At 41.0% G+C, this 14,241-nt stretch overlaps 2 protein-coding genes across 5 annotated transcripts in view; one reads left to right on the forward strand and one right to left on the reverse strand.

Annotated features, from left to right (window-relative positions):
* The window catches only part of ANLN (anillin, actin binding protein), a 38,005-nt gene extending 34,361 nt beyond the window's left edge, over positions 1–3,644 (forward strand). For all 3 annotated transcript variants that reach the window (XM_083706261.1, XM_083706260.1, XM_083706259.1), the window contains 2 exons: positions 207–379; positions 1,216–3,644. In XM_083706261.1, the coding sequence (XP_083562387.1) occupies positions 207–379; positions 1,216–1,339 (297 nt within the window). In that variant the 3' untranslated portion in view covers positions 1,340–3,644. The remainder of the gene's footprint in view (positions 1–206; positions 380–1,215) is intronic.
* Positions 3,645–5,016: 1,372 nt separating this feature from the next.
* The window catches only part of AOAH (acyloxyacyl hydrolase), a 94,625-nt gene continuing 85,400 nt past the window's right edge, over positions 5,017–14,241 (reverse strand). For both annotated transcript variants that reach the window (XM_083706352.1, XM_083706351.1), the window contains exon 22: positions 5,017–5,444. In XM_083706352.1, coding sequence (XP_083562478.1) covers positions 5,316–5,444 — 129 coding nt within the window. In that variant the 3' untranslated portion in view covers positions 5,017–5,315. The remainder of the gene's footprint in view (positions 5,445–14,241) is intronic.

Here is a 14,241-nt window from a genome sequence, read left to right on the forward strand (position 1 = left end):
GTGGCTAGACCTACTGCTCTATAACATTTGTTAAAAAGACTAAGTGGTGTGAATGACATCACATCTTCCTGTGCAGCTTTCGGAGGCCTCTATGGGCACCCTGTCAGGAATTAAATCCTCCACATTGAGACTGAAATGCTATATTTAAATTCCTTATTTCTCTGTGTTGTGAACACTTGGGTTTTGTTTTTTTCTTTTCCTTTCAGCATCCAATGGGTTCAATAAACCTGGCGAACTGCACTAATCGTCAGATCGAACCAGCTAACAGAGAGTTCTGTGCTCGGCCGAACACTTTTGAGCTCATTACGGTTAGGCCTCAGAGAGAAGATGACAAGGAAACACTAGTCAGTCAGTGCAAAGACACGCTCTGTGTTACCAAGTAAGTTATGTTGCTTGATTTTAATCTTTTCTGGATGGGTAGTAATGTTAGTCAGTTGGTGCAAAGCCAAGTCTTGAAACACCTTAAATATTAAACCAATTTATTTTAGTGCAACCGTATCCCAGAACATGGGTGTCTTGGTCTTGCAGAAGATGTTGGGCCCCTGCTATTATGCTTTGTGCAGCACTGATTGTGGCAGGCTAATGATCAACAATGCCTTAGGGCAGCCTTCCCAAACCCAGTGCCCTCCTGCCATCCTTGACCATTGGGCCATGCTTCCTAGGGCCGATGGGCATTGGAAGGCACCAACTTAGGGGAGACTGGCCTAAGTTTACTATTTTCCTAAGATCAGGGCGTATTATTTCTTCATTTCCAATTAAATTTGGATTCCTTTACTTGGACAGCAGGTATAGTATCTGCATTCTTCATCCAGTCATGAGGCTGATTTGGGAATTCTGCTATTACAGTGGTACCTCGGGTTACATATGCTTCAGGTTAAATACTTTTCAGGTTAACAGACTCCGCCAACCCAGAAATATTACCTCGGCTTAAGAACTTTGCTTCAGGATGAGAACAGAAATCATGCAGCGGCAGCAGGAGGCCCCATTAGCTAAAGTGGTGCTTCAGGTTAAGAACAGTTTCAGGTTAAGGACAGACCTCAGGGCGAATTAAGTTCTTAACCCGAGGTACCACTGTACTATTGGTTTGGATCTTATTGCAGGGTTATAAGGTACTTCTAGAGAATAATGTATATAGTAATGAAACTGTCCCACTTTGTATGAGAAAGGCCTATAGGTCAATATTAATGCTTACTATTTCATTTCATTTTTTTAAAGGAACTGGTTATCGGCTGATACTAAAGAAGAACGTAATCTGTGGATGCAAAAACTCAACCAAGTTCTTATTGACCTTCGCATGTGGCAGCCTGATGCTTGCTATGTGCCTATTGGGAAACCTTGAGCTGCAGGGAAGATTTCTCATGGGAGCTTGCTTCAAGCCACATGCTGTGCTCTTAATTTAGACTTTTTTTATGAGGTCCCTTGGGATTATTCATTACACTTCATGCTTTAAAATCTGGAAGGAGAGGTGGTGTTATATTAGTCTCCTTGCTGCACTCAGAGTTCTAACTCTTCTAGGATTGGAGTATGGTAGTAGCCGTGTTTTTAAGCTCTATTTGGCTGTGCTAAATACTTTTTATATATAATATTTCTTGAAATATGTAGTGCAGTACACAATTAAAGTACCAGTTTATTTTAATTGATCAGAGCTCAGTTTATTTCAAGAACTGAAAAAAAAATCAGCACAGGAGGAAAAAACCTTAGAGCTTTATCAGTGTGCATGTTTCTCCTAAGAAGGATGCCTCAAAAGTTGTTTAGCTTTAGTGGGAAGCTGAAGCAGGAACTTCAATGATTTATTTATAAAGGTGTTTTTCACCTAATTAGGAAGTTAAAAAGTAAAACACCCCATTGTGTTTAATGTTCTGAATACTTGGCACTTGCAAAAAGTGTCTGTCTCAAGAACACCATAGAATAGTCATAGAACCCAATAGAAATAATGAGGTTAAAAAGAAAAAAATGGTGTATGGTTTACAGCTATGATCAATTATGAAGTACATTGCACATTTTCTTAGAAAACATGTATGTAGTTTTCTTGAAGCTGCTTTAAAAAAACAAACCTTTATTTACTCTTATATATCTAGCCATTTTCATGCATTTCCTAGTTTGAATGAATTAAAAACTTTCACTGATCTGAGCACTAGGAGAGTAAGTTGAATTTCATTTAGCTGCTGTAGAGTTGCAATATGCAAAGTAATATTTCTGAGAATCCAACTTCAGCTGATGAGCACAATGTTAAAGCTGCTCACTTAAACAGCAAATGCACAGGGGGTCACAAATGCTTTCCACTGGGTGTCACAATGCTATATTACTGCTGCATGCATTTTTAGATAGCAGCAATGGGGTACTTCCTCTAAATTGCCATGGCTTTAAGTTGAACACTAACATTTCCCGCCCCGCCCCGCCCCCCACAGCATATTTTGTATTATCACTTTAAATACCTACTTTTTCTGATGTTTTTGAACTCTCCCCCATTAAAAATCTTTAAATGTATCCAACGGGAGTGACTTTGGGGTTGTCTTACAATGCTGAAAAAAAATGTGGGTTTGGTTCCAGAGCATGGAAAATCTAGACTAATAAGCCTTTCCCAAAATGATTTTATTCTGGCTGCAGTGTTGCTCTCAGATGGGTTTTGTGAATGCACTTCATAGGAACCCAGTTCTGATTTATGCTGGTGAAACTTGTAGAACAAGTTAGTAAGCAATTTGTTATGTAAGGAAGAAGAGTTATAGATTTGTGAGAGTACACGAAAAAGTAGAGTTAAGTAGAATGTGTTGCAAAGAAAGAAAGAAGAAACGGAAGGAAATAGCTACTAGAATAAAATAAAAAATATATCAGCAAGGAAGTGGTGTTTGCTAACTGAGATCTGCTTAGTTTACAGTATCAGATGAGATTGTGTATGTTTAGCACAGCATGGTCATAGGTATATGTGACACATTTGCAGCAAGCCTCACCTCACTAAATATACTGATCTGACCTTGGGAAGAAGAGGAGGCCAAATATTCTGGAGATGACAGCTGGGTCCTCCCCAATAATGTTGCAGCCTTGGAAAAGCAGCAAGACTCTAGTCAAGAACATTATTGGAAAACAGGATGATGAAGTGGCAAATCACTTCCTGGTCAATTCAGAAGAAAGCAAATTAATTCAGCAAACAATTTCAGCTATAATAAACAGCACTGCATTCATTTTTTAAAAACAAAATCCAGCCAGCTGCATGTGAGGCAAATAGCATTTGATTAAGACCTTTAACACGACAATAATGGAACTCGCGTCCTACTGATTTAACTTTATATATGTATACAAGCTCAGACAGATGCTGATGAGTCTTAGAAGCAATTCAAAGGGGAAAGCGACAACATGTTTGAATTAACTCCAATTTGAATATGCATAAAATCCTGAGTATGATGGATTTACTTTTTAAAAATTGACTGTTATTTCAATAAGGAATTGATTAGGAAATTTATCCACAAGTCTTTCATAAATAATCCCTATTCCAAAACTTCATGAAATAGCACTAAACTGTAAAACCTTTGCAGGCATGTGCTGTGCCATATAATATACGTGATAATCTTTATCCCCATGAATTTTAAGGATATTTTGTTAGTTATGCATTTATACTTTATTTCTAAAATAAAGCTAACTGCTCATGATTCCTTCTGCCTGTTATTCAATGTATTTCTACTTACATACTTTACTTAATCTGTTGTACTAATCTTATGAACAAAGTTTAAGGTCTCATGGATTCACACAGAAAGGAAAGGAAGAAATTAAGTTTCCCAGTTGGATGGACATAACCCAGCATATTGGGAGTTTTTAATCATCCCTGAATAAAAGAAACACGTAATAGACTTTTCACCAGCCCTGTGGCCCATGGCTTATCCAGTTCTTTCCCTGTCTCACCCAAGACAGCTTTTTGTTCCTAGTAACTCCTTTGGGCATTTTATATAAGATTAGATTTTTCTTGCTTGTAAATTAAAAAGATAAGGCTAAAGCAGGCGTCCTTATCTGCTACTTTTCTAAATGAAATTCAGGGGATACTCTTCATTCACTAAAAAATGCATAGCTGAATTATATATTAACTAGATCAAATCTATACATTTACCTCCAAACACAAATGTCTATAAAACATGAAGGAAGTAAAACCATTCCATTTTGTTAAAAGCTTTCCAAATCTATATAAATAATGGTTGAAACCAGCCTTTTCCAATTTACATAATCTTTAGCATTTACCATTCTCCAAATATTACACACTGTTCTTTTAAGAAATCCTTATTTAACCATATTTGCACCACATGATCAAAGCTTAAACCTAATATGATTACAAAAAACATAGTTGCAGTTCAGTAATGATACAGGAGCATAAAATATGAGTAAAGATAGCTCTTTGCCTGGTTCTGGAAGTATTGTTGCTTCATTCTGTGACTGGGATTTTACCTTCAGTTAATGTACAATTAATTAAGGATGAAATTGAAGATCAGGATGGGAAATTAGAGGGGTAGCTGGAGAATACAGGCCAGAAATTGGATATGAAACATAATAGTATACTTGAGGATCTCTTAAATGAAAATTAGGGGAATATGGAAATCACATATTCACTGTGAATATGGAAAGACTGTAAATTAAACAGTAAGCAAAGGAAGGAGTTTATACAAAGAAGCAGTTCAGCAAGCAAATAAAGATAAAACTAAAAGTACCCAAAGCAATTACAAATTCAGAGGTATCCTCAAATGGAGAAAAAAAAAAGCCAGCAAATTATCTTAAAATATGTGAACTTTGACAATGGTTCAGCAGTAGTATTTTAAAAAAAAACAACAGTTGACATCAAAGGAAATTTAGCCAAAGAAACTCAATGAGCACAGCTTTACATTGAGGGTCCTTTAAGAAGCAGTTCTATGTGATATGAGCTTGTAGAAAATAAAAGAAGGGCAAATATTCATTTTAGTGACCCATCCAGATGCTTTATTCAAATGAAGAAGAAAAAATATCTAGCAGAATTTTTGAATATAAAATACACTATAAACAGAGAATTCCAATTAGATTTAATGTGTATCGGAAACAAATTGACCTGAAGAGGCTTGGTAGATTGATGGGACAAACGGGTGAAAAACCTTGCCTAAAAGCAAGCAGTCGCCTATGAGATTCCACATCTATACATAAGTAAAATTTTACCACTGGTGCATTCAGCTGCCAGATAGTTGATAAAGAACTATTTGCACTCATCAGTCTTTTATGTTCCAATGCCCCAAAGGTTAGCTTGCATTGTTGGGAAAGGTGTTCTTTATTCTGAATGGTGAAAAGCCACTGTATTTAGCATGCTGAAATCAGTGCCCTCCTTGATCTTTGAACACTGCTACAATCTCCTCGTTGGATGGATTTTCTTTTCCAAGAACATGAGGCCATTCATGAAGTATCTTCTTCCAGATGATTCTTGCTCCAAGGACAGAAACAACCTGGAAGCAGTCAAAACAGGGGCAAGTTAGTACATCACTTTTGTCCCTTGCAAGGAAGAGCTTCATGTGCTATATTTGGGCACATTTACCGTATTTTTCGCTCTATAGTACGCACTTTTCCCCCTCCAAAAATTAAGGGGAAATGTGTGTGCGTCCTATGGGGCGAAAGCAGGCTCCTTGGCTTCAGCGATAGCAACGCAAAGCCTCCGAAGCGCAGAGGGAGCACTCCCTCCGCGCTCCGGAGGCTTCACATTGCTTTCGCCGAAGCCTGGAGAGCGAGAGGCGTTGGTGCGCACCGACCCCTCTCGCTCTCCAGGCTTCAGGGATAGCCCCCTGAAGCCTTCGGAGCACAGCACGAGTTCCTGCTGCGTTCTGGAGGCTTCACGTTCCTTTCGCTTAAGCCGGGAGAGTCTTGCTCTCCTGGCTTCAGCAAAAGGAAACCTGAAGCCTGAGGCAGGGAGAGGTTGTGCGTGGCTAAAGAGGAAGCCAAAACAGCGAGTGGGATCCATCCCGCTCGCTGTCTTGGCTTGTGCCATAGCCCCGCGCAACCCCTCCTCCAGGGAGAGGTTGCGCGCAGCCTGTATGCTGCTCTTTGGGGCTGGGGGGGGGGGGAATAAGATTTTTTTTTCTTGATTTCCCCCTCTAAAAACTAGGTGCGCCCTATGGAGCGAAAAATACGGTAAGCAGCTAGTTGCGGCACAAAAATGTGGCCAGTACAAACAAAACTTGGCACCACTAACATGGCCATGAAATTTAATACTTAACAGTCCCTGGTTCATGGAGATTTCTGTAACTATAACATTATGGGCTGCACATTGCTCAGTGAATCTTATGTTTACCAAATGCCTGTTTCCTTAGATTTGTTTGGCTAATACAGGAACAACACAAACCAAGTTTTCAGTGCATTCAGAGTGCAAAATTGGTTTGAAAGGAAAATTAGTCCCTGCCTAGCATGCCTTTTACAACAGACTCTCCTATCTAGCTAATATATGTTTTTACCTGATGTGTTTGACCCACAATTTGAACCTTTCATTTTTGCTATATTATGGCTGATCCACTTTCATCTCAGAATTTCGCTGGGACTTCAATGACTATGTGACTAAAATTAATAAGAAAGCCAGCCTACATCAATGACACACATAAACTGTACAATGCACCTTTAACACATAGTTTTTAGTGATCCTAAACAGATTTCATGTCTTAAACCCCAGGAGATTTTTGTGGCAGGAGGCAAAACCAACATTTGTGCATCTTTTCTTTATGAGGAGTGCTAATTTTGTCGCAGGTGCATTTGTTTGGGAACTATAAGTAACCACTAAACAGGTATAATTCTAGCAAAATCAATTATTGTGTAATAGGACAATATAATTTTATCTCACGGATGCGTTGTCCCCTGTGTAGGAGGAAAAGTCACATTAAATGGACTATATGCTATTTCAATCTCTTCCACCATTGCTAAATAAACATCTCCCTTTCCTCTATTTGAAAAATATGCATCACAAATAGCTATTTTTGCCTTAACAGATTTAGCCTCACCTCTTAAGAATGCAATTACATACATGTTTATCTGCGAGTAAGTCCAAAGGAACTTACCTATTAGTAAACACGTATAGGATTCTACTCTATGAATAGGGAAAGAGACCAATTCCCATTAATTTGGTTAATCTTGGCTTCCAGCTACTCAACAAATGTAGCAGTTTGGGTGGCTCAAAGTATAAAGAAGATGCTTTCATGAAGGTGATTTCCCTCAAGCAACCTCCCATCAGATGTCAAAGAGATAAACAATTACCTGACATTCAGAAGACATCTTAAAGCAGCCCTGTTCGGGGAAGTTTTTAATATGTAATGCTGTACTGTTTTTAACACTTGATTGGAAGCCACCCAGAGTGGCTGGGGAAACTCAGCCAGATGGGCGGGGTATAAATAAAGTATTATTATTATTATTATTATTATTATTATTAACCAGGGGTCAGCAAACTTTCAGCAGAGGGCCAGTCCACTGTCCCTCAGACCTTGTGGGGGGCTGGACTATATTTTTTTGGGGGGATGAACGAATTCCTATGCCCCACAAATAACCCAGAGATGCATTTTAAATAAAAGCACACATTCTATTCGTGTAAAAACACGCTGATTCCTGGACCGTCCGCGGGCCGGATTTAGAAGGCGACTGGGCTGGATCCGGCCCCCGGGCCTTAGGTTGCCTACCCATGGTATAAACTCTGGTGTGGCAACCTGAAGTGCTCAGTTAACAAACAGTTAACAACAAAAGGACCACTGAAATTCACAGCACAAGTTTCTTTAAAAATGTGCTAACATGTCAACAGAAACTTCACCCTCTACATAATTCTTACTTTCCCTTCCCAAGTTAAACTGAAATGCTGCTAGCTCCGTTTCCGCCCTACCATAGAGCTGCCTATATGACTAATTAAATGCTTTTCCAGGTTCACAGAGTTAGATAAGTGCTTCTTTTCAGCTCAGTCTTTTAAAATATGTAAATCACCGCATGAATTTTTCCAGCGTCGGGGTTTTCTGACAAATACATTTTGTCATTTGGAAGAAAAGGGTCCAGTGGCCCTCCAGCTGTGTTCTCCTATCCTTATAAAGTGATTATAATTCTCAGAATAAACTCAGACTGGTCCGCTTGAGCCGGGTGTATTGCCTTAGAGCTTTTTGAAGCATATAACCATTTTGCTTTATTCGGTTGCGCTGAAATGCATGGCTATGTCAGCAATCAAGCCCTCAAAGCCAGCACTGTCCGTGAAGTTGCTCAGTTACTCAGCCTCCCCGCAGCTTAGATTTGAGGGTTAAGGAAGAAAAGGATGAGGCTATTAAAAAATGGGAAATATTTATTTTGTAAAAAAAACAAAAAACACCTCCAACCCAACAGGTGGGCTGGGGGGAGAAGGCAAATAAGACCCATATCTAAAAGCAATCCATCAAAGGACAGTATTAAAAATGGGATTTCTAGGCTTAATTTACTGAACCGTAGGTTTATTTTGTCCTAGATGCCAAGTGGCTCTGAAAATTTCACTCAACTTTAAATGGCATCAGTGCACAGGCCATTTATTTATTCTGACGCAGACGACCCTTTCACACTTACTGTGAGCCAAGATGGAGCTGCTTGTACAAAGTGGAATCTCATGTCACGTATCGGAATACAGGAACCACTTATGCAGGCCCAGATTTTGAGTCTTGCTTTCTCCCTCCCAATAGCAATAATAACCAATCATAAAAAGGTAAAGGGACCCCTGACCATTAGGTCCAGTCGTGGCCGACTCTGGGCTTGCGGCGCTCATCTCGCTTTATTGGCCGAGGGAGCCGGTGTACAGCTTCCGGGTCATGTGACCAGCATGACTAAGCCGCTTCTGGCAAACCGGAGCAGCGCACGGAAACACCGTTTACCTTCCCGCCGGAGTGGTACCTATTTATCTACTTGCACTTTGATGTGCTTTCGAACTAGGCTAGGTTGGCAGGAGCAGGGACCGAGCAACGGGAGCTCACCCCGTTGCGGGGATTCGAACTGCCAACCTTCTAATCAGCAAGTCCTAGGCTCTGTGGTTTAACCCACAGCGCCACTCGTGTCCCATCTGATAACCAATCGTACATTGTTCGAATTGCATATACATTGTGTGCAGGTGCTAATTTCATGGGGGTTACATTCTGGGCCCCTGCATGCACAAGTGAAATTGCGTAAAGTGGGGAGCACTCTCTAAACGCCCTCTCTGCCGCTCTCCCTTCAATCCATACCAAAAATACAGCATCCAAAAATATCCACAACTAGAACTGAAGCACTGGAGGAACATGCTGCTGCGCCACCCCACACATTAGCTGTTAGAAGAGGAGGCTGAGCAGCGTAAACAATGGCTTTCTCCACCCTCACTGATGTCCTCTTTGGGCTCCAGGGAGGGTCTCTTCACAAGCCATGAGGATTCTCCAGCTCTCTCCCGCCACTGGCAGGTTTGAATCGAATTACTTATTTCCTAGGGCCATCGATTGGGCGTAACTGGGGTGTGTATAGTCATACACAAAATGAAATAATGGGTTCCTTCATACCAAAGGAAAAGCAGAGATGGAGAAAGAGAGAGACAGAGAAATGGTTGCAGCCAAGATAAAGGAGATATGTGACTGAATATTTTGCTGATATTTACTTATTCTTTATCCAACTGTTGGTTGGCGAAGAACACAGGCCTCAATTAAGTGGCTAAGGAACTCCATCTGCACGGTGTTCCTGAATTTGAACACTTATGGGAAGATCCCACTGGGAAATGTCCCCCACACCACTAGGTAAATGCTGGAAGAAAGTTTGTTTCCAGATGGTAGCCCAAGTCTTTCCACATAACTTTTAAAATATAATCTTATTAAAGGAAGTGGATGACTACTTAATTGCCTGAATCCCCAGCAGAGCACGCTTGTAACAGGCTTACGATATATATTTTTTATTAAACGGACTTCTATTAGTTTAATAGTTATTACTAAGAATATTTTTTTTAAAAAAATCAGCATTCTTTCAGTATTCTTTTGAGGGGTATGACAATTAAAGTGGCATTAACTGTCTATATTGAATAGGAACACATATGCAAATGAGACAAAACCCACCAAGGAAAGGTATCTGTGTTCAGTGTATTTACAAATACGCTGAGGCTTCAATAGGGACTGAGGACTAACGTGCCAAATGTTTCACAGAAAGGGGGTTTTGAGGAGGGGTTTGAACAATGTGAAGGTGTTCTAGGAGAGAGCACCAGGTTTAAGCAGCAGCAAGAGAGAAAAGGGTGGAAGTGACTGAGGGAGCAGGAAAACTTAGGTATGAACTTGCAGAGCTTTCAGTCAGCGGAATGGAAATAGAGATCACCCATTTCCCATACTATTCCAGAAGCCTGCTAACCTTCTGGAGCAGATTTTGGTGGGGTGAAGGAGAAAAGAATATCCTCAAATATTGCCTTGATTTCTGTCCCTCTATTGTTAAGATTCCACTGGATAAAAGAGAAGAGGGACACTGCGAGAAGCCAAGTTACAGGGAACCAGGCAGAGGGCCTTCTCGGTAGTGGCACCCGCCCTGTGGAACGCCCTCTCACCAGATGTCAAAGAGAAAAACAACTACCAGACTTTTAGAAGACATCTGAAGGCAGCCCTGTTTAGGGAAGCTTTTACTGTTTAATAGGTTATTGCATTTTAATAGGGATACTTATTTTAATTGGAAACTGCCCAGAGTGGCTGGAGAAACCCAGCCAGATGGGCGGAGTATAAATAATAAATTAAATTATTATTATCATTACTACTACTACTACTACTACTAACTGGATATAATCCCTCCTGATCACTGGGGGTGGCAGAGCTAGAGGAGCAACAGTCTTGGGCAAGGATCTACTGGAGTACAAGAACAGAGAAATGAATGAGGGCAAGGTCAGGGAGGGCTTAGCAGGTAACAATGCAGGTTTTGTGCTGAATCTGGCAGAGGCAAGGAGCCAATGCAGGAGGTTAAGGAAGGGTGTCTTGTAGTCAGAGCAAATTACTTTGGCAGCAAAGTTCCGGGGAGAGATGAGGGGGCTGAGATGCAGCAAAGGAAGGCCAGAGAGGAGAGGTCATTAAGGCAGGCGGTGATCAGAACGTTGACTTAAATTTTGCGTCAAGAGAGGGAGGGTTATGTCTTTGCAATCCTATAAGAGGAGACGCAACCTGACTTGGCGACAGATTAAATATAGGAAGCAAATGAGAAAGGGGGTCAAATATAAAGCCAAGGTTGTGTGCTTGTTTAATATGGTGAATGGTGATGTTATAAACGAATACTGAAGAGGCTTGCTGGGAAAGAGAAGAGCACCAGCCTTGGACACAGTGAGCTTGAGGCAGTGTGAAACATCTAAACAGAAATATCAGACAGGAAATTTAAAATGCAAAAATGGATGTGGGGAAGATTATGGGGCACAGAAGTGTCAGTGCTAGGTCAGATGCAGGTCAGCACTCTAATGCAGAGAAGAACAGGAAATTTAATTCTTTATTCAAGAAAACAGCAAACAGTGCAGAGAAGCCTCAAGGCCAGACCAGCCTCCATATGACACCTGCCAGGAAGTTCCTGCTTCCCACTTTCTGCTCAGTCCTCCAGAGGTTGCCCACATAGGCATCAACTTGCTCATTGTTCTGCCACATGCATGGTTCTTCGTGTCCTTGGAGATAAGGGAGGGCGGGAGCCTAACAGTAGAGCAGGCAAGTTGTGCGGAGTCTAAACTGCTTTCTGCTCTTGGCTTTTCCCTTTTACTCACACCTCTTGCTTTTTCATCAGACAACCATCCTATGCCATATAGGACCCCCCCCCCCAAAAGTTGATGAGCGTTGCCATTCAAATGTTGTCCGTGTGCCATGTCATGTGATCATGCAGGGCGGGGCTTACCTGCCTCCCCAATATTTTATTCAAGTTGGCACCCTGCTCTGTCTTCAGTGTCCGCCCCCCTCCAGGCTCTTAACCTTCCTCCTCTGAGGCTTCCCCAGGAGGTTTGCTGGCTGGTGCTCCCCCCGCCTCCAGTCATCCAGCCAGTCAATGACAAGAGGTTATGTTATTGTCATAATAACCACCTAGGATTCTCACCCATCCATAAGGTCTGGGCAGGGTTGTGACAATTCAAAAAGACAGTATAAAGATTATGAGGGACTGGGCAGAGGAGGAGTGGTAGAGACCACCTCCCCATCCTGACTCTTCCAGGGAGGAGGAAGAAGACAGTATAGATAATAATAATAATAATAATAATAATAATAATAATAATAATAATATATTTGTACCCCGCCCATCTGGCTAGGTTTCCCCAGCCACTCTGGGTGGCTTCCAACAAGGATTAAATACATTAAAATGTCACACATTAAAAACTTCCCTGAACAGGGCTGCCTTCAGATGTCTTCTAAATGTCAGGTAGTTGTTTATCTCTTTGACATCTGGTGGGAGGGCGTTCCACAGGGCGGGCGCCACTACCGAGAAGGCCCTCTCTTAGGGCATTACATGCCGTAAATTTCATACCGGTGGTCCACAACTGTTCCCAGTCAGCTAACATAATGTTATGACCAGTATCTTGTGCCCACTTAATCATAGCTGATTTAACCGTTTCATCCTGCGTGTTCCATTTCAACAGCAAGTTATACATTTTTGACAAATTCTTAATTTTGGGTTCTAACAATTCTGTTTCCAATTTTGATTTTTCCACCTGGAAGCCAATTTTCTTGTCCAACTTGTAAGCCTCCATTATTTGGTAATAATGAAGCCAGTCTCACACTTTATCTTTTAATTTCCCAATATTTTATCTTTAATTTCCCAATATTTTATCTTTAATTTCCCAATATTTTGGCCATTTGGACTCCATATTGAGTCTTTTCACAGCCTTTGCCTCCATTGGCAACAACCACCTTGGGGTTTTATTTTCCAGCAAATCTTTATATTTAATCCAAACATTATGCAATGCTTTCCTGACAATATGATTTTTAAAAGCTTTGTGAGCTTTAACCTTGTCATACCACAAATATACCACCCAAAAATATTGTTAAAACCTTCTAAATCCAAAATGTCTGTGTTCTCAAGAAGCAGCCAGTCTTTCAACCAGCAGAAAGCTGCTGATTCATAGTAGAGTTTAAAGTCTGGCAGGGCAAATCCCCCCCTTTCCTTTGCATCAGTTAAAATCTTAAATTTTATTCTGGGTTTCTTGCCCTGTCAGACAAATTTAGAAATATCTTTCTGCCACTTCTTGAAACAGTCCATCTTGTCCACAATTTGCAATGTTTGAAACAAAAACAACATTCTAGGCAATACATTCATCTTTATAGCCGCAATTCGACCAGACAAGGAAAGCTTCAAATTTGACCAGATTTCTAAGTCTTTTTTCACTTCTGTTCAACATTTCTCATAATTATCTTTAAATAAATTCACATTTTTAGCTGTCATGTTAATCCCCAAATATTTCACTTTCTTAACCACAGTTAAACCTGTCTCATTCTGAAACCTCTCTTTTTCAATAGCTGTTAAATTTTTCTCTAAAACCTTAGTTTTTGACTTATTTAGTTTAAATCCTGCTACTTGACCAAACTCTTGAATTAATTCTAAAACCCTTTTAGTACTAGATTCTGGCTCTTGTAATGTAAGTACTAAATCATCTGCAAATGCTCTCAGTTTGTACTGTTTCTCTCCGACCTGTATACCTTTAACCAACCGGTCTCCTGTAGTTTTGCTTCTCGCAGTGAGGGAACCGCCAGAAGGCCCTCAGCGCTGGACCTCAGCGTCTGGGTGGAGATGCTCCTTCAGGTATACTGAACTGAGGCCGTTTAGGGCTTTAAAGGTCAGCACCAACACTTTGAATTGTACAACAGGGCTTTGAGGGAGGTCACAGCTCAGAGGCAGATGAGGGGGAAAGTTGAGAAATTGTGGGAGAGCCAGAGCAGCTGACTGACATGTCATTCGAAAGCATTCCAGACCCTCCATCTCCCAGAACCTGCAGAGCCTTAAAAGTAGGAGAGCAAAGACCTCAAAGACAGAGGACACGTAGCAGCACCCGTGGAGGAGATGATGAGGATGACGAATGAGGGAGGTACAGGGGTGGAGACTCACTTGGGTCAACACCATTATCCAAGAGGCTGGCTTCCATAGCCTCTCTCTGGAAAGACTGAAGTAAAAAAGGACAGTATGAAACTTTTCTTTGTCTTTATCCTTTCCTGGGCCAACAGCTGGGAGCCGCTGACAGCATCCTGACAGAAATCCATTTTTAAAAAATAGTCAAATGGGTTCTAATGTAGAATGTCAAATGCTGGGGTAGAGAGGCGTTATCTTCAG

Source organism: Podarcis gaigeae, assembly GCF_964106915.1.
Source record: "Podarcis gaigeae genome assembly, chromosome: 12".
Lineage (NCBI taxonomy): Eukaryota > Metazoa > Chordata > Lepidosauria > Squamata > Lacertidae > Podarcis > Podarcis gaigeae.